Consider the following 23,791-nt stretch of genomic DNA (forward strand, 5'->3'; position numbering starts at 1 on the left):
TTTCTTTCTTTCTTTCTTTCTTTCTTTCTTTCTTTCTTTCTTTCTTTCTTTCTTCCTTCCTTCCTTCCTTCCTTCCTTCCTTTCTCAAATAAATCAAATCTTTAATAAAAAAAAAAAAGAAAAAGGCATAAGAGAGCTGACTGAATGAATGGTCTTAGAACTCTAAGAAACATCTAACGGGGGAAAAAAAGATGCTAAAACAGGCCCACAGAACTGAAATGGCTTATCCATGGTCATGCACCTAATTAGTTCTGACTAGATCCCCCTGGTTTCTAGGTAAAAACTTCCCAAAATGTGAGAGCTGAAACATTCTAAAAACCATTTTGCTGAGGCAGCAAATTGAAGACAGGAGAGGAAAAGTAACTAGCCCAAGGTCAAAGAGCAGCATAGCGGAACCCGAACCAGAGCCCTAATCTAAAGCTTTTCCCATATTATACAAAGCAAAGTGTGGCTTGAAATTTTAGAGTTCTTAAAGAATGGGTGGTGGAATATCAAGATTAGACGGGACTGAAACGTTTTTTTCAGCCAGCTGACGCATGACTTCACCCCTATGACGTCCCCTCAGATCCATGCTATCCTTCAACATCTTTTCCAAGGCAGCCTGTTTCTCTTTGGATGCCTGGGACTTGATGGCACATGACGAATATTCGCGAGACCCAGATTCTTCAGTGAAGATGCCCTGACTTCCGATTTTTCCTTGTAAACGGAGGACACTTAGAGCCAAATATGTTCTCTTCTGTATATTTCCCTCCCCCCATTTTCGTTGTTTGGCTCAAAACATCAGTTGCACTGGCTGGAACATTTGGTCAGTGAGGTCAAGGTCATGAGCTCCATCTTTGTGGGGGCAATTCACTGTGCCTTGATTTCTGGCTCAGACTTTGGTGATCTCGCGAAGGCCTGGGAGTAGGTCAGTGTAAAGCCATCAGCATGTCTGAAACAGTTGCTGTAAGCATAAACCCAGTGGGTAATAGACGAGAAACAGCATCCTCCCATGAAGGGAGCAACAAAGGAAAGGGAGTTCACGGCAACCACACCTGTTGCCCAATTTTAAAATATAATTCTTAAGTCAATTAACAGACAATTATTTGTTTTTATCATTTTTAAAATATTTCCTGACAGCAGGCAAAGAAGATCGAATCACTAGCGTCGTACTAAACATGGTCAAACCACTGGTTTGAAAAACTCCTGCTTCCTTACTTGGCTCTGCCCCGATCTGTGAATGAGGTTGAGTGAATCCCTTCATTCCTTCTCCTTCTCCCTCCTTCCCTTTGCCTTGCCTCCTTTCTTCTTCCAAGAATATTTACTGAGCATATACTATGTGCAAGGCATTTTTCTCAACACTGGAGATACAGTGGTGTGCCAAGTAGATAGTGTCCCCCCTGCTTACATACAGTTTGTGGAGCTTCGTTTGCATACTAAGAGTGAGTTCTACTGCTTTTTTTTCTTTTAAACATCACTAAATAAGGGATAGATGAGATCACATAATGTGTTAAAGCATTTTAAACTGAGGTGAAGAACATGCCGGTACATTTAAGGTGGACTGTCCTTCTGGTTATCCAGTGCATAGTTTCTTCTGGGGAGGCTCCTTTTTTGTTTGGGTTTTTCCTCCCTGGTTTACTAGGTTTTGGTCGCATCTGTTTACTATTTGTTTTTTAACAAAGACTCAGAGAGGGTATCATGTAGGCGCCACCAGGCTAGGTATACAGTCTCGAATGAGACACTAACAGTCACCGCCTTCATGGAGTTTACAAGAATAAATAGTATGACAGTAGACGAACTAGCCCTAATTAGCTCTGAAAAGAGGTATGTAAGGAGGGCAATTGACACTCATGAAAAAATGGGGATTAGCAGTTGCTTGCCGATTAATTTTACCTGTTCTTTCCAAGTCTTTACCCTTCTCCAAGTCCCCTAGCTGAGAAAGTGAGTAGATACATATTATCATGTCCACTGTCACTATTTCTCGTGTAATCTCACTGTAAGCATATCTTGAGAAATGATATCTCGAGATTGGGAAATCAATGCAAAACACCCACTGTCATCCTCATGTTAATATTTATCCTTTTCCATTGTACTTTCAGAAACAGACATAAACTTCCTACTCAAACAAGCACTTACAATTGTTGGAACTCTACCATTTACTTACATGTTAGAAAAGTGGAGATGGATGGTCTTTAAAGGTGAAATTCCCAAAGAGCAGTGGATGCAGAAATGGTGGGAGATGAAGTAAGTCAATGAATATACAATCAGCAAAATGTTTTGTCTCATGAGTTTGCCACTTATCTAAAGGCATTTTCCTGGCCTGAAGGCACGTGTGCGCGCACACACACGCACGCACATGCGTGCGCGTGCTCGAACACACGTGCATGCACACCCTGCCTCCTTTTTATTTTTTAAGTCTCTATTTGGATGCTTTCTCCTCAGATATCATTTCCTTGGCTCTCCCTTCCCCCAAGCAGGATCTGATGACACAACTTCTCATGGTCTATCTTCTTAAGTGCTGGGTCACCCATAAAACTGTAATATTTTAGACAAAGCACTGGAGATCCAATGCTGGCCATTTCAGATGTTTTCCTTGACTTCAAAGGACTTTCAGTCTGTGGGAGGATGTGAAAAATGAAACCATGGCAACGTGGTCTGTTGTGATGGGGGTGTATAGGGATCCACGAGCATCCAGCGCAAGATCCAAAGCCGTATCTGGTGGGTCACGTGTGGAGAGGCCTCCAGATTGAGCTCTGAGAAAGAGGTGACAGGTAACCAGGTGTTTGTAGAGGGAAACAGAGAGAATTCCAGGCTAGTGAGAGGCTGGCACTTTTGGGCAACAGACCGTGATCCCTTTCAATAGTTCTTCATGCCTGGGACACACAGGTATGAAATAAATGGGTTTGGGATGAAAGAATTACAAAAGAAGACAGGAAGGAAGGAAGAAAGGAAAGGAGGGAGGGAGGGAAGAAGAAGAGTCTTCTCCCCTCCCTCTATTAGACTCCTGTCAATTTTGCTTGTTTTTCTTATTTTCCTTTTTGTGGTGAAGATCTACCTATATAACATTTAGCCCCATGTCCATGAATTTAAGTCAGTGCCACTCTTCTGCCAAGATTCTCTGTTGACATATATTCTACTTGGGAGGAAGGAGCAGCGAAAATAACCATTTCTAGCATTTGAGTATTACTGAATTTGTCTCTAATGACCCCACAGTCAGAAAGGACAAATGTTTTAAGTTTAAATAATGCCAAATACTTGGATTCCCTAGTTTTTTTTCTGGTTGAATTCGTTTTTGATCCATTTAAAGGTTTATTTTGAAAGTTAAATGGTACCAGACCCTTAAAATAATTCGCTATGCATTAATCAGTCCATTAGTTCACCAAACATACATGGAGTCTTTGCTTAGCATCAGGCATCACGATTGACACTGCAACCATAAAGGTAACTGAGACAGCCTCGTTTCTAGGAGCTCCAGTCTCCAGGGCCAAGAAGAAGCTGTGTATGAATACTTGTAAAACAGAGAGAGAAATGCCAAAGGAGCATGGCTAGAGAAGGCTAAGGGAGCTGAAGGGGTTCACTGTGCTGGCAGGTGGGTGGGGTCAGGAGCAGGCCTCACAGAGGAGGGGGCACTCCAGCTAGCTTTGAAGAATAAGATGTCAATGTTACAAAATTCTGTCTGCCAGGAACGTGTGAAATGTGGCACCGAAGAGGGATTATTAAGATTTTCACAGTACATTTTTGGCCATGCGATGCACTTTATTAAATTAGTGTTTTGAAGATACAGCTGTTTTCCAGTGATATATTCTGGATGAATTAAAAAAGGAAGAGATAACCATATAAGGGCTCTATTCTGTAATTTTTTACACTGTTTCTATTTCACGTGACAACTAATTCCATTATAAATGCCATTGGCTGACAAAACCACGCTAACTTCATCTCACTGTACCTTCCCCTGATAAGGGCCCCATGGCTAACGTATCTGCTTTTTTTCCCCAAAGGCGAGATATAGTCGGGGTGGTGGAACCCTTGCCCCATGATGAGACATACTGTGACCCTGCTGCTCTGTTCCATGTTGCTAATGATTACTCATTCATCAGGTAACTGACAGGTTTCTTCTCACTGTTTAACTTCCAGGGTTGTGGACAGCTGTGCTAATGGCAAAGAAATAGGGATCTATGAAGTAATGACTGAAATTTCTCTTTCTACCCTCCTTCCCCCTAGAACCTCAAAACAGATCATCAGTTTTAACTCAACACGATTTATTGGGTCCAGTAAAACTTACATGAGATCTTTTCTCCACCACAAAGGAATTTTTAGTATCCCTAGGGGAAATAAAATGATCTTTGTTTGTCTTCTTGTTACTGGCAGTGTTCAGAGTGATGGTAATAGAGTATTTTTAATTGGTAGTCCAAAAACCTATGTTCTTCACCCGTTAGCCTCACATTTTGAACTTGCTGAACCTCAGTTTCTTTAGTTGGAAGATGGGAATAACATCGTGGGCCTCCCATAAGGATCACTTGGCGTTATTTATATGATGGGCCATAAATACGTAAAACACAATACAAATGTGAACTAACATTTAACAAAGTAATACCACATTTTTTTAAAATTTTTTATTTTTTCAGCGTAACAGTATTCATTATTTTTGCACCACACCCAGTGCTCCATGCAATCCGTGCCCTCTACAGTACCCACCACCTGGATCCCCCAACCTCCCACCCCCTGCCCCTTCAAAACCCTCAGATTGTTTTTCAGAGTCCATAGTCTCTCATGGTTCACCTCCCCTTCCAATTTCCCTCAACGCCCTTCTCCTCTCCATCTCCCCTTGTCCTCCATGCTATTTGTTATGCTCCACAAATCAGTGAAACCATATAATTGACTCTCTCTGCTTGACTTATTTCACTCAGCATAATCTCTTCCAGTCCTGTCCATGTTGCTACAAAAGTTGGGTATTCATCCTTTCTGATGGAGGCATAATACTCCATAGTGAGTAATACCACCTTTTTAATCAGCTGATACATAAATACAAGTAGGCTATGATGTGTCTGCAGGATTCATTTTTGGGTCTTTCTGGAGAAAGAGGTTGGATTAATATCTCTTTGGGACTAGAGCCTTAGAATTTAAACTTACGCCCCAGTCTATGAGTCTAGAACAGTGACTAAACACGGCACTGCTCTCTTGTTCATCTGCTTTACAGATATTACACAAGGACCATTTACCAATTCCAGTTTCAAGAAGCCCTTTGTCAAATAGCTAAACATGAAGGTCCCCTATACAAATGTGACATCTCCAATTCCCGTGAAGCTGGGCAGAAGCTGCAGTAAGAAACACTTCAAGGGGCACCTGGGTGGCACAGTTGGTCGAGTGTCCAACTCTTGGTTTTGGTTCGGGTTGTGATCTTGTGGTGGTGGGGTCGAGCCCCACATCGGGCTCCATGTTCAGCAGAGAATCCGCTTGAAGGTTCTCTTTCCCTCTGCCTCTCTTCCCACTCGTTCTCTCTCTCTCAGTTAAATAGGTGAATCTTTAAAAAAAAAATATTTCAAAATATTGAACCTCTCCTGCTACCCAATATTACCAATATTTCCATGCCTAGATTTGAATTTGATTTCCTTGTTTTAAAAAGAAAAATTTTGAACTCAGAATGTCCTCATCCGCAAATTAATTGTTTATTTTATGGTCACACAGGAACCTAGACCATGCGATGGCTGGACAGTCTATCTCCTCTCCATGTCATAACTACAGGGCTCCCTCTCTAGTCATTAGAAGGAAAGAGATTGACGGATGAATACATCCATTAACCCGCCTGATTTCCTTATCATCCAGGAGCAAGCTTAGCTAAGTCAAAAAGGAGAAACCATAGATCATAGTGTAAATATGTGTACATCTGGAATTCCTCAAAAGGCCCTAAACCCACCCTCCCCTTTTTGCATGTAGCGAAATGCTGAGCCTTGGAAGATCAAAACCCTGGACCTTCGCCTTGGAACGTGTTGTAGGAGCAAAGACTATGGATGTAAGACCACTGCTCAACTACTTCGAGCCCTTGTTTACCTGGCTGAAAGAGCAAAACAGGAATTCTTTTGTGGGTTGGAACACTGACTGGAGTCCGTGTGAGTACTGAGTTGACACATTTCAAATGACTCCCTTTCTGCTTCCCATAGTCCCCTCTGGCCCATCTCATGGAGCTATGACACAGCCGAGTATGTTTTCCCTCTATGTAGACCCTGCTTCTGACTGTGCTATGGTGGCAGCTGCCATTTTATTGGGGGAGGAAACGCATTTGTTGAGCACCTACTATGTATCAGGCGTGATGAAAACTATACACACATACACACACACACACACACACATTTTCTCTCTCTCTTTCAACTCTGCTTTATCAGCCCCATATTTAAAATAAAGGAGTATAAAACTGGGCGCCTGGGTGGCTCAGTGGGTTAAGCTGCTGCCTTCGGCTCAGGTCATGATCTCAGGGTCCTGGGATCGAGTCCCGTGTCAGGCTCTCTGCTCAGCAGGGAACCTGCTTCCCTCTCTCTCTCTCTCTCTCTCTCTCTCTCTGCCTGCCTCTCCATCTACTTGTGATCTCTCTCTGTCAAATAAATAAATAAAATCTTTAAAAAAAAAAAAAAAAAGAGTATAAAACTCCCCAACCCACTGCATTCGAATCCCGCTCTTCAAAGACAAATGCTTTTTAAATCAATTTTAATGCTACTACCTCCTCTTTCTGGCAGTCACTTTCATATCTCTGAACATTATGTTTATATAATTTCTTTATTGGTCAGTTTTAGGCATGCACTCCTGCCTCCTCTTCCACTTTCCTTTCTCATCTCAATAAAGTTTTAATATTTTTATAAGAAATTATCAGTATTTGTATCATAATGCCTTATAGAGCCAAGTAATATACTGTTTTAAAGCCTTTCCTATGTGGCTCTTTGTTTGTCCTGGAGTTTCTACTGCCTTGTTTTTTTAATATCTAATTTGCTATCAATGTTGCATTTATCTTTTCCAGGTATTCCAATGTATCTATTCTTTTCTCATTTTTTCCTGAAGACTTCCCTCTTAGAGTCCTGCGTTCTTCTGTCTCAGTCTGACCACAGTTTTCATCCTGAGTCAGCCATCCTTTTGCTGGTTTCCTGGGTTGAATCCATTGCTTCCTGAATTCCAGACCTTCTTTCTTGGATTACCTCACCTCCTATTTTGCTGCAGCAGAGCCTCCAAGTGACTTTCTAAACAAGAGCATGTGGGGTAGGAGGGTTAACAGTGTCCCACGGTGGCTTTAACCCTATCTTAATTTTCATTCCCATTGTTTTCAGTCTGATCTCTTCTTCTTCTTCTTCCCAAGCTGCTCCAGGACTCTCTGGGACTTTTGGGGTCTGTACTACCTCTGCATTCACTTTAGGCTGTGGCTTCCTGGCCCTTGAGAGAGCACTTACCACCACCACCACCGCCACCGCCATTACTTCTCATTTTCCAAAACTATTTACACCTGTTAAAAAATTCCTTTACCATCACTTTGGTGGGATCTTGAGAGGGGAAGGAAGTAAAGGCACATGGTCCATCTGTCATCTGTAACCAACAGTCTCTGATTTCTCTTTAATCAGATGCTGACCAAAGTATTAAAGTGAGGATAAGCCTAAAATCAGCTCTTGGAGAAAAAGCAGTGAGTATTCTGGACAGTGTGTCTTTTTTTTTAAAGAAGTTTTTAAAAATAAGTTTTATTTATTTATTTATTTATTTGAGAGAAAGCACATGCCGGGGGACAGAGGGAGAGGGAGAAGGAGAGAAGCAGACGCTCTGCTGAGCGTGGAGTTTGCCACTGGGGCTCGATCTCATGACCCTGAGATCATGACCTGAGCCGGATGCTTAATCTACTGAGCCACCCAAGCGCCCCCATCCTTTACTACTTAATGCACTCTCTTAAGTAGTACAAATAAGCCCATTTCAGTGTGTTCTAAAAGAAGACAGGCCACATGTTTCTCTTAAAAACGACAAGCTCCAGATTCTGCCTCTTGGGATTTTTTTTTTTTTAAGTAACACATTCCTTATTGGTTTGGTGATGTCTACTTTTTCCTTGTTACTTTTAAGGTGCTATGAAAATCAATGAAAAAACATCCAATCTTAAATATCAAGTGTCCACCCTTTTTTAAAATACATTTTTTAAAAATTGTATGTATTTGAGAGAGAGCAAGAGAGCACAAGCCGGGGGAGTTGCAGAGGCAGAGGGAGAAGTGGGCTCCTCGCTGAGCAGGGAGCCCAGATGCAGGGCTCCATACCAGGACTCCAGGATCATGACCTGAGCTGAAGTCAGAAGCTTAATGGACTGAGCCCCCCAGGCGCCCCAAGTGTCCAACCTCATAATTCACTCATCACCATTACTTGTACTTAAGGAAGAGGACAAGGTTATATTTTGAGAGACTGTTTAACAAGTAGTGTAGATAGTTTTGCTTTGTTTTATTTTAGTCAGTCATCCATATCCTGGAAGCTTGTTAAAAATACAGAATCTTAGGCCCCAGCACTGGACCTGCTCAGTCCAGATCTGCGTGTTCACCAGCCCCTGGCTGGCGCGTACACACCAGACTGGGAAGCTCTGGTTTTTCAAACCTGGCTGCACCCTGGAGTCGTAGGGGATGTTGAAAAAAAAATCACAGCTCGAGTACCACTCCCAGAGATTCTGACTTCACTGTTCTGAGGTGTAGCATCGAAAGTTGGGCATCAGGAGTTTTAAAAGCTCCCCGAGCGGGTGCCTGGGTGGCTCAGTTTGTTGGGCGACTGCCTTTGGCTCAGGTCTGGAGTTGCGGGATTGAGTCCCGCATCGGGCTCCCAGCTCCATGGGGAGTCTGCTTCTCTCTCTGACCTTCTCCCCTCTCCTGCTCTCTCTCACTCTCTCACTCTCAAATAAATAAATAAATAAATAGATCTTAAAAAAAAAAAAGCTCCCCAGGTGATTCTAATTACAGCCAAACCTGAGAACTACTGAGGACTTTGCATTTGAGGATAACCGAATGTTTCACGGCAAACCAGATTCCTCACACCTGCGTGTGAGCTCCTTGCAGCGGCTGTCACTCTGCTGGACACCTGTCTTGGGCTAGCCAGGCTGAAGGGGTGGCGGCTTTGGGGAGAGGACAGGACAGAACAGCCCCAGGCAGATGGGGGGCACAGGAGGCCGTGCGGGACGAGAGGACAGCCTGGGACCATTGAATAGAGCGGCCCAGGGTGCAATAGAAAATTGTGGTTTGCAGCAGATAGAGTCCAAGGTTACATTTCGACCCCCTTCCATTTTCTGCCCAGTTAAATATTGCCTACAGCTCCACGGCAGTCACAGCATCATTTGCCTAGCTGAGTAAGACAGCTAAATGTAGATAATGCAGTAGGAGTGAAAAATGAACCTTTAAGAAAGAAATAATAAAAATGAAGGTGGAACCCTTCCCGAACTTGAAGAGTTCCGATTTCCAGTTCTCTACCATCATTGAATGTCTGTGGGATTATTTTTCTTAGCATCTTTATATTAGCTTTTCCTTGGCCTAATACATTTTAGTTCCTTTTCAGTTATATTGTTTTCTTGACGTTTGTCCCCAGGTTCTTTCTCTGCAGTGAGGGATTGGTAAATGGTCTTCAGAGGGGTTGGTGGTGAGCTGCCCTGAGGCCCCTTAGCCGAGCAAGAGGCTGCTTTGCTGAGGCCAACCCATGCTTTAGCATTCCCCCGTCCCTCGGGCATCTGGCCCAGGTCCAGCTGTTGCATGGCTAAGTCCAACCCGATCTTTGGCATCGTTTTGTGAACTTAACCTTTGCCTTTTTTTAAAATATGGAAATAATAACCAGAACATTCATAGTACCGACATTAATAACATTATTAGTACTCAAAGCAGCTTTTTTGCCAAACCTGAGTGGTGTCAAGCTGAGGTTGATGTAACACTGCTGTGAAACCTTGTCATTGTTTTTTCTAAAAGGGAAAGGAGAGACGCAAAATTTGTGGCATTCATTCTACTGCTGGCTGGTGGAGGAAAGAGCAAATGCTTTTTTTCTTTTTTAGCAAAGGTTCACAAACTATGCAAATACGCCAGCTGTGTGTTTAACACCGATAATCAAGAACAAATTACCTCGTGGACAGTTATTATTTCCTTCAGAACTCAGGTCTCTTTTTCTTTTACACTTGCGCATATCTGAGAACTTACCATAGACACAGTAAAAGCTCCGCATCTTTGTCTTCAATACGTGGACATTTGTTTTCTTTTTTAAACTTATTTTTTTCTTTCAACTATAATTAACATGCAGTGTTATATTAGCTCCAGGTGTACAATACATGGACATTTTAACCAAAACCCATGACTCACATGACTCCCATCCATAAACTTGCCCTCAGGATGTTTATTTCAGCTCCTCTCAAACTGAAAAGGATCCATGAACATGATCCTTAAAGCGCAGGTGCATTAGCACATCTGAGGGCTTGTTAGATGTGCACGTCCTCGGGTCTCATCCTAGAAACTCAAGAGGGGAGGGCCCACTATTCAGTGGTTTAACCAGCCCTCCAGGTGATGCTGGTGCCCGCACAGGGTTCTCTGGAGTATTAGAAAACGTTAAAGTAAAGTAATTCTTCTGGAATATCAGGTTTTGAATGTATCCCATGATCCCTACTGAACAGTGTTTTTCTTTTGAATTTGCAGTACGAATGGAATGACAATGAAATGTACTTCTTCCGGTCGTCTATTGCATATGCCATGAGAGAGTATTTTTCAAAAGTCAAAATCCAAAGGATCCCTTTTGTGTGAGTTACTCCAACCACTACTTCTCTTTCTGTTGGGTCTGAGGAGATATTGTGCTTAAACTCTGACGCAAGTAAAATTAAGAAAAACCCAATGACTTTGAAACTTCTCTGATATCCTGGAATTCGGGCCATTCTCTTTAGGGAGGACTGTGACTTACTCGACCTACAGATTGCAAGAGCATTGTTCTCTTTCCCCTTCTCCTCCCTCTCCTCTTTCCTTTTCCCTTTCCCTCCAACAAACGCTTCCTCCACCATCAGCACTGAGAGCAAAAGGCAGACATCTCTGCCTTCATCGAACTTGTGTTCTAATGTATGTTTCATGCGTGCGTTACAATCAGCAAAATATGTTAAGTGAAATATAGCACAATGAGACGGTGACAAGTTCAAGGGAGGAAAGAACCGCAGATGGGGGACGGGGGAGGGTGGGCTTGGGAGTGCTGGTGTGTCTAGAGCTCAGCCTTAGCTGCAATGGTCAGAGGAGGCCTCACGAATCCTTGCACAAACATCTGAAGCAAGGAGAGCACCAGCAAAGTAGCCAACGGGGACGGTAGGTAGCAGGTGGAAAGATCCTAATGAATGAATGTCCTACACCTGTTGAAGGAACAACAAGGAGGCCAGCGAGGCTGGAGCAGTGAGCTCACAGAAGACAAGTGGGAGGTGTGGTCAGGGCAGCAGTGGGGTGTGGGGGTGGGAAGAGGAGAAGAACTTTCACGTGGGCCTTGCAAACGATTCCAAGGACATTTGCTTTCTTCTGAGTGAGAAGGGCTGGGAGTGCCAGGATCGGCCTTACGTTTTGTCAGGATCCCTGTGGCAGCTGGGAGAGTCCAGTCTTGTCACACTGTCGGTAAAGCCCACTCCTCCCCCCCCGCCACCGCCCCGGCTGTGGGTGTAATGGGAGGGGGGGTTTGCAGCGTGGAGGAGGGGTGGGGGAGCCGAACTCACTGCCTCTGTTCGCGGTACTGAGCCCTTGCTGCTCGCCACGGTATGTATCACAATCCTGGGGCACCCGTGGTTCTTTGCCAGTTCTCCAACGGCTTTCAATTTGAAATTTTTGTATCATTGAAGGAAAATGGGGTCCATCTAGGGGGCTGAACAGATAGTACCAATAGTGTGTTATCCCAACATATGTCCTTAAGTTCATGTGCTTTGGGAAGTGTTAAGAATGTAGGGACAATCACATCCTTCCGTGGTTTGCCCCATTCCGTGTCTCTCGCCTTTACCCTGTGACTCTCCCCCCAACCTCCTTTTCACTGGCAGGGGGAGCCCCCATTCTCTTTGCTGTGTCCTCCATGCCACAAGGAAAGATGTTTCTTTTGCTTCTCTGCAGGGACGAAGACGTGAGGGTGAGCAATTTGAAACCCAGAATCTCCTTCAACTTCGTTGTCACTTCACCTGGAAATATGTCTGACATCATTCCCAGAGCTGACGTTGAAGAAGCTATCAGGTGATTTTACTTTCAGACAAGCTCTCGGGGGGCGGGGGGTACTGAATGCAACCCCAACAAGCACTCGTGGTTTAGTATGCTGTGTGTGCCGGGCACCGTTCTGAGTTCTTTTCAGCGTAAAGACTGGGGTTTTAATTCCAGAAGGATCTCGTAGCAAGGGACTTGCCTTGATTTGGGCTCTTCCGTACCGCAGGCCCTTAAAGGGTATTTGTAGTTGATTTGGGAGACGATCTCAAGAAGCTTTGAGGAAGAAAAGTGCACAGGGGCGGAGCGTGGATGGAAGATAATAAATGACATGTTATCGAGCAAGGGACCACGGTGGGCAACTAGAGCTCCACCGTGCCGGGGAATTCTGGGAGACTGAGCAGATCATTCACCTGAATGGTCCCATCATCCCGGGGGGGCACTTATCCACTGCCTCCCACCAGTCATTGGTTGAGAACTGCTTGCCGGTGGCGTGACTTCCCCGGCATTTGTGACCTGTAGGCTGGGCAGCCCCTCGTGGCCCCAGAACGCTCTCGGGTAAAGGCAGCAGGTACTGACTGGCTGGAGGGAGTCTGGCTTGCACACCTGGAGAATGGTAGATGGAGAAGGGACGTGGACACATGTCGCCAGCATTTGCTGTAGGGACTTGGATGAAGGAATCATTTCAGTAACTGGAGTCAGAAGCGGGGTGGGCAAGAATAGGATCCCTTAGGTGTTGCTTGGCCTTCACACTAGGAGAGGGACTCGCTCTGGGCGGCGAGCATCTCGAAGCAATGATTGGCCCAAGGTTTCCCCAAACAGCAAGAGTGAAGAAAAGACAGAGGCAGGTGTTTGCCCTTGTCACTAAAAAAGGCTTAAGATACCTGCTGCTATGAGGGAGCCCACTAGGTGGCCCTCTTGAGCTGCTGTTCGTCTCTGGAAGCACATCCAGGACCTGCCAGGCAGGGCGAGCCTGGAAAGTCTGGCTTAGTTGGGGTGTGCAACCCACTTACAACCAGAGACCTCACCGCTGGCCCCCAAAGGGCTTGTTTCTGCCTTGGGGAAAAGCGCCAGCTGAGATCATCACGAAAGAGCCCAGGCCTGCTTGCGAGCAGCAGGGGATGGCAAATCCCCTGTTTCCGGAATGACTTGAGACACTTTCAGGCTGAGGTTACGTGGTGAATTCTGCTCTGACGGATCTCCGTCTCGTCCTGACGTGCACTACAGCCCAGGATAGGAGGATGGGCTGCAAAGCACCGGGGTTTTCAAGTCAGAATATTCTCAATGTTCCTAGTTTGCGTTTTCAAAATCACATCCGTCCTTTTTTGCTCTCTAAAATTTAGCCCTTTCCCATCCCAGTGCTGGAGAAATTGGCGAGGGTCCCTTTCTGTGGTCGTCCCCTGTCTCCAAAGGTCAATACCTTTTCTTTGGAAACTACAACCGTCAGGACTTGGGTATAGGACCCAGTCGATTTGTAGAAGAGATGTACCCAACTGCCCTTTCCTGTTATCTGATATAAAGTCGTTGTAGACCTACTCCGACAGAAGGGAGATTCTTGCCAAATACGCTAACTTTGCCTTTACAACACAGCACTCACGAACCAACAAACTCCAACTCCAGTTTCCACACTTGCAACCCAATTTTCCCAGGAAGCCGTTGCCAGACGCAATCTAGGCTGCAAGATACAAAAGGGGCCGAATTGTCAAATCTTGAATCTTTCGTGGGACCTGGTTATCGACTTTGACTATGATTTCATTGCTATTTGAGGTGTGCCGTCTTAAGCTAAACCTTATCAAATCCCTTCAGGAGCAATGGCATAGGAAGTAAATAATTACGCACAATTCTGTTTTGCCTGAGTGTCTTGCTTTTGGGAATAGGCAGTCCCGGGGCCGTATCAATGATGCTTTCCACCTGGATGACAACAGCCTGGAGTTTCTGGGGATCCAGCCAACACTGGAACCCCCTTACCAGCCACCTGTCACCATATGGCTGATCGTGTTTGGGGTCGTGATGGGAGTGGTGCTGGTTGGCATTTTCCTGCTCATCTTCTCTGGGATCAGAAATCGAAGGAAGTAAGTGCCCTTTCCTAGACTTACCTATCTTAAAACAGAAAGGTTTAGGGAAAACTAGCTGGAAATTTTGCAGCAAGTGGTAGGTATATAAGCCAATTCCTTTTGGGGACCGTTTTGCACCTAAATATTCTGATGTATTCCCTAGACATTTCCCAGATTTCGTCAGCACTTTGCGTTCCTAGCAGGCGCCGGAGTACAGTGTTCAGCCTGGGCTTCTGAGCATGACGGGATGAACTCCATCCTGGCCACAGTGTCCTCTCCCTACTACTGAGACGCCCCGCAAACTCGGGGACGGGTGGGGGGCAGGCAGGCTCAGGGAGTTCTCTTTACTCCTAGTCTTCCTTGGTCTAGAAGTGACCCCAGAGACTGACTCAGTGATGGTTGGCACTGTAAAATCCTTCTAGAAGGAGCTCTGCGATTTGCTTCAAACTTCTACCCTTCCATCATCTTCATTCCCCCTCAGGTGGCCCAGGCTCCCTGTCATCCCCTTAGGTCATGGGTCACGATGCTCTGTCATTTGTTCTTGAGTGGAAGATCCAAGTTCGGTGAGGATTTAAATCACCAGAGACCTGATTAATAATCTTGTTCCACCACTAGATGGTTTTTCGGATCTTGAGAGATCACTGGCTTCCATGGGCCTATGTAATTGAGGTTAATACTATTTTATAGCTCCTAACAAAACTCAGCACACTGCAGGTTGCTTAAACGTGTTCATGATGGAATTTTGACATGCTCTTGTCTATTTTGCTCAATTCTTCACTATAGAGATTTATAGTTCCCTAAAATAACTTCAGTTAAGAAAATTAGGCATTTAATAGAATACATTCATATGGTTAGAATTTTAAAACTATGAAAGGATACCCCAAAATCTTCCTGCCCCCCTTTGCCTCCAAGTTCCCTTCCCAAAGCCAAGGACAATTATCAGTTTCTCAGAGACCCTTCTGTTGTTGGAGCGTCTGCATTTTCACTAAGGCCATCCCCCTGGTGATTGGTATGCACGTGACGGTTTGCGAAACATTCTTACTTTGCACACGAGCTACTATTCCAAAGTTAATTCATGAAATGAATTATTTGGGGGAACTTCCTTCATGCCACATGCTGTGTTAATAGAAGGCACACAGCAAAATCGGACCGGATACCCTGCTCGGTACTTTGATGCATTAATATTTTCGGCAAGCATAGGATGTCAATATGCAATTATCTAATTATCTTCACGTACGTATCAAGCTGAGATTCAGAGAGACCAAGTCACTCTCTCAAATCGACGTGGCTCGTCAGTAACAGACTGGGACCCACAGCCAGTTTGCAGGGCCGGTGCTTGTGCTACAAAGCTGTCCCACTCTGGTCTGGACACTTGGGAAGCTGACTGTGTAGCAGGGAGGCACTTTCAAAGGAGGCACTTGGCTTAACGACCACTTGGTTTCTAAAAGGAATCATCCAGTGTGACGCCTGGGTGGCTCAGTTGTTAAGTGTCTGCCTTCGGCTCAGGGCATGATCTCCAGGTCCTGGGATGGAGCCCCAGGTCGGGATCCCTGCTCAGCGGCGAGTCTACTTCTCCCTCTGCCTCTGCCTCTCCCCCTGCTTGTGCTTTCTCTGTCCGACTCTGTATTTCTCTCAAATGAATAAATTTTTAAAGAATCTTAAAAAAAAAAATGAAAAGAATTCTCCAAGCTGCTATTTGCGGAGGCTGCCCACCCGTACAGTGAGGGCTCTGCCAGCACCATTTTCGGGACTTTGGCAGAACCGCCATCGTTTTCCAGACAGACAGACTGAGGTACCGAGGCGCACCCTCTCTGACCCCAGAACACGCACCCTAAGCAGTCTCCCATGCCCTGCCAGCCATCCTGCCAACTAGTCATGGGGCAAAAGGAGTGAATCCTGCTCTCTCGGGGTTCCCAGTCCGCCGGGAGGGGATGGTTCGCCAGCGAGCGATTCGGTGCTGAGGGGTCAGAGACACCCAGGCCAGTGGGGTCCAAGGGAGGCCGTGTCCCTCCGGCAGCGCTGCACTAAAGGTGACTTCACTTTATTCAACAGGAACAATCAAGCCAGAAGTGAAGAAAATCCTTACGCCTCTGCGGACTTGAGTAAAGGAGAAAATAATCCGGGATTCCAAAATGTTGATGATGTTCAGACGTCATTTTAGGAAAATCTGTTTGATTTCCTCTTGAGGTGATTTTCTTGCATGCAACTGTTAATTTTATGGTACAGACAATAGGAGATTATAAAGCTGTCATTAAATATCATAACTATGGCTCTGTTCAGGAAAAGTTGTCCCAAGAATACAAGCCTGAGGAGAGGGCATCTTCACTGGCTTTCAGTATTTATTTCTGCCTCACGATTTCACTTGTGTTCATGTTTGAGAGTAATAGAGAAAATGTGTCTCTGGCCTCACCGGCTGTTCAGGGGTAATGAAAGCGGAAATGTCTGTTGCCTGGCAACAGTGGAAAAGCGAAAAGGGGGATATGTGGAGGGAGCAAGTGGAGCCTTGTGTGAAATCCGGATGAATCACTTTTAAGGACAGTGTCCGTGACATGGTGGAACTTCAGGGAGCGAGAGCAGCACCTGCCGTCTGCTTCGCTCTAAGCCAAGTGTAAAGGATGGCGCGCCCTTTCGCATTAAGCTAATCTATAGGGATTTGCCCACAGCGGTGATTGGACTGGGTCAGGCCTTCTTCAGGATGACAGCTCTGAAGAAGAGAGAAGAATCCGGAGAGCCGTTCACAGATGTTGCCTTTTCCCTTCCACCCGTACCTGATCACCATCTCCCTGACAACGTGAGACCAGCCCCAGGGGCCTCCCAGAACCACCTTCCGCCAGAGCACACCTGACGGAAACTCACTACTGTTCTTCGAGGAGTGACTGGAAACCTCCACTTCAGGTCCTCCTCGGAAGTGGGTTCCCAATCTCTTAAATCTTGTACTCAACCCCGATGCCCGAGTAGTGCTGAGCGCAAAGCAGACCCCCAATAAACACTACATGCACGCTGCTACGGTCTCACGTGTACGTCGGGGCTGGGGCATCGGGGCGTTCTGTCTGCTTGTCACTTCCACGGCCAAAGTTGCTGTCTGACTGCCTGGGACCCTTGACCTCTCAAATGTCGTGGAATGTGTCCCAATTTCTTAAATTGCTTTAGCGTACAAAGCAGCTGTAAGATCGGTCTAGAGAGGGCTTGTTAAGATTGTTTACACCCCGGGTGCCTGGGTGGCTCAGTGGGTTAAAGCCTCTGCCTTCGGCTCGGGTCATGGTCCCAGGGTCCTGGGATCGAGCCCCGCATCGGGCTCTCTGCTCAGCGGGGAGCCTGCTTCTCCCTCTCTCTCTGCCTGCCTCTCTGCCTACTTGTGATCCCTGTCTGTCAAATAAATAAATAAAAATGTTTAAAAAAAAAAAAAGATTGTTTACACCGCCAGGTTAGGAACCAAGTCTGACGCTCCTTTCGTAGATCTCAAAATCCAGCCTGGCTCTGAACACAGCATCACTACATACCTGAGGACTGATTCAAAATTGAGGAAAACATCCCAGCTTTACCCAGCGACTCACTCTCTGTGGTGACCAGCATAATGTTAGAGTAACTTTGTACTTAATACATTCTGCGGAGACGGGCGACCAGGTGGTTCAGTCAGTTAAACATACGACTCTTCATTTTGGCTCAGGTCATGATCTCAGGGGTATGGGATCGAGCCCGGTGTCGGGCTCCATGCTCAGTGGGGAGTCTGCTTGAGATCCTCTCTCCCTCTCCCTTTGCCCCTCCCCCTTACGTGTGCGCACGCTCTCTCTCAGATAAATAAATCTTTAAAAAAAATGAAATTCTATAGAGGGGTCATGGTGAATCAGCTAAGGGGAGGATGACCTTTTCTTCACTTCCAAGAGCGTGTAGACAGTCCCCTGGCTTAAAACAGTAACAGTAAATGCTAGATATCACCACTACACATGGTTAAATAGCATTTTCAAAATCATGCATGTTTTACATGATAGGACTGTTGTTCCTTTGCTTGGCTCCTCCTAGCATCACTGGGCTGCTTTTCTCATAAACGTCTACTGGTACCTTAAAATCTTCATTGACATGGTTTTGGGAGCCAGGCTTCCAAGCACGGCTCCAGCTCTTGCCACAGCAGACGATTCTGTACTGTTTTAATGTTTGCAATAAGCCTATATTACTTTTGTTACAAAGAGGATGGTTTTTAAAAAAACAAAATACATAAAAATAAGCAGGAGAACAGAAAATAAACTTCATGAGGACCTGTCGGGGAGGAGGCATTGTGTTACATGTTCCTTCTTTTCCCTCGGTGGGAAAGAACCTGTCCCACGTACTGGCCCAAGGAATGCTCACTGAATGTATTCACCGCCTAGTGATGATTTTTAAAGTTCCGTTTCACTGTAAGTTGAAATTTGTGCACCTCTGTAAAAAAATAGAAAACTATCAAAAGTCAGTTCTTCTGACAATACAGGAATCCGCATTTACATGTTAAGAACAACCAGGAGAGATCGTTGGAAATAGCCGGGAGGGGATGGAGCTGGTGAGATGAGATGGAATATGAGGGTCTCTTCATGGAGGTGGTTCACTTCCATCCGGAGACAAGGAGCGGCACTTAGAGCATCTTTTCAGTGCAATTGTGCCTCCACATAGCCTTTCTCTTTCCCTCCTTGATGTTACAGGAGAGACCGTGAAGTGCTTCAAAAGAGATAAAAACCTAGGGGTTCAGAAGCAGGCGGTGGAGGAGGAGAGTCCCGGGAATAGTTTTAAAGCAGAAGTACCTTTTGGTATTCGCAGCGAGAAACTGAAATACTACTTCTTTTTTTTTAATATTTATTTATTTGACAGAGAGAGATTGCAAGTAGGCAGAGAGGCAGGCAGAGAGAGAGGGGGAAGCAAGCTCCCCGCTCAGCAGAAAGCCTGATGTGGGGCTCGATCCCAGGACCCTGGGAACATGACCCAAGCCAAAGGCAGAGGCTTAACCACTGAGCCACGCAGGCGCCCCTGAAACAGTACTTCTCTCCCTTTGTGTCAAGATAGAAGCCTGAAACAGAAATGTCAGTCACCAAACTAGCCAGATGCCCCCGGACTCCAAACCTAAGGATAGAAAATGATTAGAAGGCAACAATCAATTCTAGAAATAAGACTGTGGTTACACTGTATCCAAGTTGATAAGGATTAAGGTTTAAAAAAAAGGCTTCAAGTTTACCTTAGCATCTTTAAAAATTTGCTCTACATGGAAATATATTTAGTATCTTCTTGAATGATATTATTTAATTTTAGTTTTATATTTGCATGGCATACATACATGACCCAAAGGGTCACTGTTCGAATCTGGAAGTCAGATGAGAGTTGAGTCATTTGGATTGAATATGGACCACCTAATGAGGCCCCACTGTATAAGGAGGTCCCCTAGGGCAGAGCTGACTGCTCAGGAACATCTGGAAACTTCTTAAGGTAAAAAATTCTCAGGCTGCACTCAGACTTGCTCTACCTTAGTTCCTAAGGAATCTGTGTGTGTGTGTGTGTGTGTGTGTGTGTGTGTGTGTGTGTGTTTGTGTTTAGGGATTTTATTAGAGAGAGAGTGCACATGAGCAAGGGGAGTGGCAGAGGGAGAGCGAGAAGCAGGCTTTCCACTGAGCAGGGAGCCCGACTTGGGACTCAATCCCAGGACCCTGAGATCATGACCTGAGCCAAAGGCAGATGCTTAACCAACTGAGCCACCCAGGTGCCCCAGGAGTTTATTTTAATGAACTCTCCTTTTGATTTGCATACACATTAAAGTTTGACAGTATTGAAACATGAAGGCAAATGTCCACATTTTGGTATTTGTTAATATCATATTTAATTATCAGGATAGTGACTATATAAGGAAAAGAACAAATATCCAACAGAGAATATTTCAATTCTATCTGATCTTTACACATGGTACACACTCTGTCTACCACAATCAGAAAATATGCTTCTGCTATAGGCTGGGAAGTATAATAATATTAAAAGTAGCATACACAGAATTACTAATTTGACCTAAATTTCAAGGAAATCTTTTGTTTCTTACCTTGTTCATTTTGAGATACTACAACAGGCAAACAGCACACAGAATGCTATTAAGAAGAACTAGCTAAATTACATTGTCTGCACCTTGCTACTTTCCTTAAAAGTAATGAAAATGTTGGCCAGCGTTCACATGAGCTCTCATCAGATCTCCTAATTTCTTCTTCATGGCTTGTCTTTTTCCCGAAGTGGTTCAATGGAAGCTAGGAGTTGCTGAAATGTGGGACGCTTTTCTGGAAGCTAAATAAAAGAAATACCCAATGGTTTAGTTTAGGAAAGGATTAAAAATAAAATATAGAAGATATGTATACCTCAATCCTAAAGCTAGTGACTTTTTAAGTGTGGAAACACTATGGACATTTCCACTAAAGACAAAACAACTAGAGCCCTAAGAATTGGAAAAGGAACAGTAAAAGTATCTTTGTTTGATGTGGTTTTATGCCTGGAGAAACCAAGAGAATGAATGATAGTATCAACCCAAATGATAAGGAATTCAGCAGAGCAGTATGCAAAATTAACATATAAAATCAATAACCTTCAGGTACATGTACAAGAACCAATCAGAAGACACAATGGAAGAGAAAATTCCATTTAGAATAGCAATGATGTCAAAATAAAATACAAACAAAAATGTAACCCCCCAAATGAGGACAACTTTAAACACTGCTGAAAAATACAAATGTAGAAAAACATAGAAAAACGTTGTTTGTTCTTGAAGAGGACAAATCAATATCACGAAGATGTCAAATTTCCCTAGTTAAAATATAAATACAGCCTCCCCCACAAGATGAACAAGTTTGTTTCAAGCTGGACAAATTGATACTCTAGTTCACAGGTTTTTAAAGTATGCAGAAATAATAGCCAAAATGAATATAACTACACTGGAACTAAAATTTAAAAAAATTAAAAAATTAAACTCAATTTTAAAATATGTTTATAAAAATAGCTAGGAAAGGTATTAAGAAAGACGAGTAATGAGGGAGTGCGAGCCTACTTAGGATTGACACATATTATAAAGTCTCGGGGCTAGCTCATGAATAAAGAGCAGAGAGCAGAAGAGAGTCCCCAGGTAATTCCAAATACATATGGACATTTCCTATGTTAGATATTTTGGCACCATTAGATGGTATCTTGTCCCTGGGAATGACATGGTCTTCTAATGATGCTGCAGCAAGCATGTAGTCAATTAAAAGACGAGATCTTTGGATTCATACTTCATACCATATACGATAACAAACACAAATTAGATCAGAGATCTACATGTGAGAGAATGAAGCCATAAATGTATTAGAGGAGAATCTGAGTGAATGCTATCATAATCAGGGTCTGGGGAAACCTATCGAATTTTAACTCAGTTTCTAGAAGCAATAAAAGCCAATTTTAATAGAGTCGACCGTAATTTTTTTAAAATCTTCTGCATGGCAAAAAATACCATAAATTAAATCTAAGAGATAAGTGACAAACTGGGAGAAAATCTTTACAGCTCTCACAGATGAAGCACTAATCTCTTTCATTCATAAAGGGGTCTTTAAAATCGAGGTGAGGGAAACAAAAAACCTGATTGAGCAAAGGGAAAAGAGACGTCCTTTAATTGTCAGAAATCCAGAAGCTTGAAAAATGGTCTGTGTCGGTGAGATGGCTGGAAATAGGCACACTGATGGAGTGGTAGCTCCCGAGGAAGGGATTTGTATGCTCCTTTTTTCTTAAGAAAGGCAGGGAAACACACACACACACACACACACACACACACACACATGCTCACTTTTGTGCAAAGAAGTACGGGAAAGATAAATTGGAATCTAATGAAAATTGTCAATGTTCCCCAGAAAGCTGTCAAATAGAACATTTTGAACGTGGGGGACCAAAATGTACAAAACACTCACTATATGCAGAACCTTCAACAGGGGACTGTCGCTGTGCAGACCCACACTGTTGTGGTTAAGAACAGGGACTCTGGGGGCGCCTGGGTGGCTCAGTGGGTTAAAGCCTCTGCCTTTGGCTCAGGTCATGATCCCAAGGTCCTGGGATCGAGCCCCGCATCGGGCTCTCTGCTCGGCGGGGAGCCTGCTTCCTCCTCTCTCTCTGCCTGTCTCTCTGCCTCCTTGTGATCTCTCTCTGTCAAATAAATAAATAAATAAAATCTTAAAAAAAAAAAAAAAAGAACAGGGACTCTGACACTGGCCAGTCTAACTCTTACTAGCTGTGTGACCTTGGGCAAGTCACTTAACCTCTCTGGGTCTCTGTTTCCTCTTCTCTTAGTTTTGCTCATGTTAGTTCCTACTTGATAGCATGTAGCCTGATGAATAAATGAGTTAATATTTATGAAGTACTTAGAACAGTGCTGGGTATACATTGTTTGTTAAACAGCACCCACTTTGCTATGTTGTTGGTTTTCCATTACAAACACTTGAGGGAAGGGGCTCAGGGCCATTGCACCTGCTGTGTAGCAGGTTTTTTCCCTCATAAATGCCTCGCCCAGTGGTGTCCTGGGCAGCTGCCCTTGTTGCACCTGATGCCCCTTCCAGTGCCCCCACGTGGTGCACTTGCCTCGTGCCAGCAGCTGTACATGATCTGGTAGATGGTGTCGGACGCCAGTTGGGGCCGGTAGAGTCTGTGGCCCTGGGAGACCTTCACGACCACCTCGGAGTTGTCATACAAGTCATAGGGCTGCTTCCCCAGGCTGAACACTTCCCACATCAAGATCCCTGCGCCACATGAAGGGGGACCGGCAGACAAAAAGGAAAGAGAGCGGATGTCAGAAGGTAGAGGTTGTTCACATACCACATCAGGAAGGCTACGGGTCAGAGCGAGGGGCCCCCAGGAAATGAGTCCTAGCAAAAATGACAGGGTATGGAGGGTGGAACTGTACCATCACTTCTGGGGCCCAGGGTACCCTTCTCCATGTTCCCGGAGCCCAGGGCGCCTGTTCCTGCCAGTAAATGGGTCAGTGGCAAAGGCGGCCGCAGTGGGAGCTACCTGGGGCCAGGATTCCTGGGTGGCTTCAGAGAGGTCACTGGGGCCTTGTCCACCCACAGAGTCAACCCCCGGCTCCAGCCCGGAGGTGTGATCAACTGAAGTCCTCGCCGTTTCTTGCTCTCTGCCTTGGCAGTTGTGTGCAACAATTTCAACGCACTGTCAAATTACCTTCCCGTGGAAATGTACAGATCAAATCATTGACAAAATTCCTCCTTTTTGTCTCTGTCCTTCCTAATATTTTGTGGGTCATGTGTCCTTTTGAGAATCTGATAAAAACCAGTGGCTCTCATGGAAAAGTGAACGCACAACATTTTTGTGTTCGGTTTCTGGATGTTCATGGTGTCCTGAAGCCTATCCGAGGTCACTGCAGACTCCAGGTTTAAAACCCGGGTTCTGATCATGATGGTTGAAGGTGGGTCAGTTAGATGCGGCCTTCGAGGCTCAGTTTTGCCGCTTAGAGGCTGGGCAAGTTTCTTGGCCCTTCTCGGAGCAGACTCCCTGTCTATAATATGTAGATATTTGCAAATCATACGGTTGCTGAGCACGCAAAGAGCACGGGGACACTAAATGCTC

General features: G+C 44.8%; 2 protein-coding genes across 5 annotated transcripts in view; one reads left to right on the plus strand and one right to left on the minus strand.

Annotated features, from left to right (window-relative positions):
- ACE2 (angiotensin I converting enzyme 2) overlaps window positions 1-16,469 on the plus strand; it is a 71,100-nt gene extending 54,631 nt beyond the window's left edge. For both annotated transcript variants that reach the window (XM_032880137.1, XM_032880138.1), the window contains 9 exons: window positions 2,079-2,223; window positions 3,978-4,076; window positions 5,177-5,299; window positions 5,914-6,086; window positions 7,578-7,636; window positions 10,638-10,738; window positions 12,066-12,182; window positions 14,024-14,218; window positions 16,253-16,469. In XM_032880137.1, the coding sequence (XP_032736028.1) occupies window positions 2,079-2,223; window positions 3,978-4,076; window positions 5,177-5,299; window positions 5,914-6,086; window positions 7,578-7,636; window positions 10,638-10,738; window positions 12,066-12,182; window positions 14,024-14,218; window positions 16,253-16,361 (1,121 nt within the window). In that variant the 3' untranslated portion in view covers window positions 16,362-16,469. The remainder of the gene's footprint in view (window positions 1-2,078; window positions 2,224-3,977; window positions 4,077-5,176; window positions 5,300-5,913; window positions 6,087-7,577; window positions 7,637-10,637; window positions 10,739-12,065; window positions 12,183-14,023; window positions 14,219-16,252) is intronic.
- Window positions 16,470-20,008: 3,539 nt separating this feature from the next.
- The window catches only part of BMX (BMX non-receptor tyrosine kinase), a 48,597-nt gene continuing 44,814 nt past the window's right edge, over window positions 20,009-23,791 (minus strand). For all 3 annotated transcript variants that reach the window (XM_032880141.1, XM_032880139.1, XM_032880140.1), the window contains 2 exons: window positions 22,790-22,947; window positions 20,009-20,482 (listed from right to left, as the gene is read on the minus strand). In XM_032880141.1, the coding sequence (XP_032736032.1) occupies window positions 20,408-20,482; window positions 22,790-22,947 (233 nt within the window). In that variant the 3' untranslated portion in view covers window positions 20,009-20,407. The remainder of the gene's footprint in view (window positions 20,483-22,789; window positions 22,948-23,791) is intronic.

The sequence above is a fragment of the Lontra canadensis genome, unplaced genomic scaffold, assembly GCF_010015895.1.
Source record: "Lontra canadensis isolate GAN:19392208 unplaced genomic scaffold, GSC_riverotter_1.0 scaffold68, whole genome shotgun sequence".
NCBI classification, from domain to species: Eukaryota; Metazoa; Chordata; class Mammalia; order Carnivora; family Mustelidae; genus Lontra; species Lontra canadensis.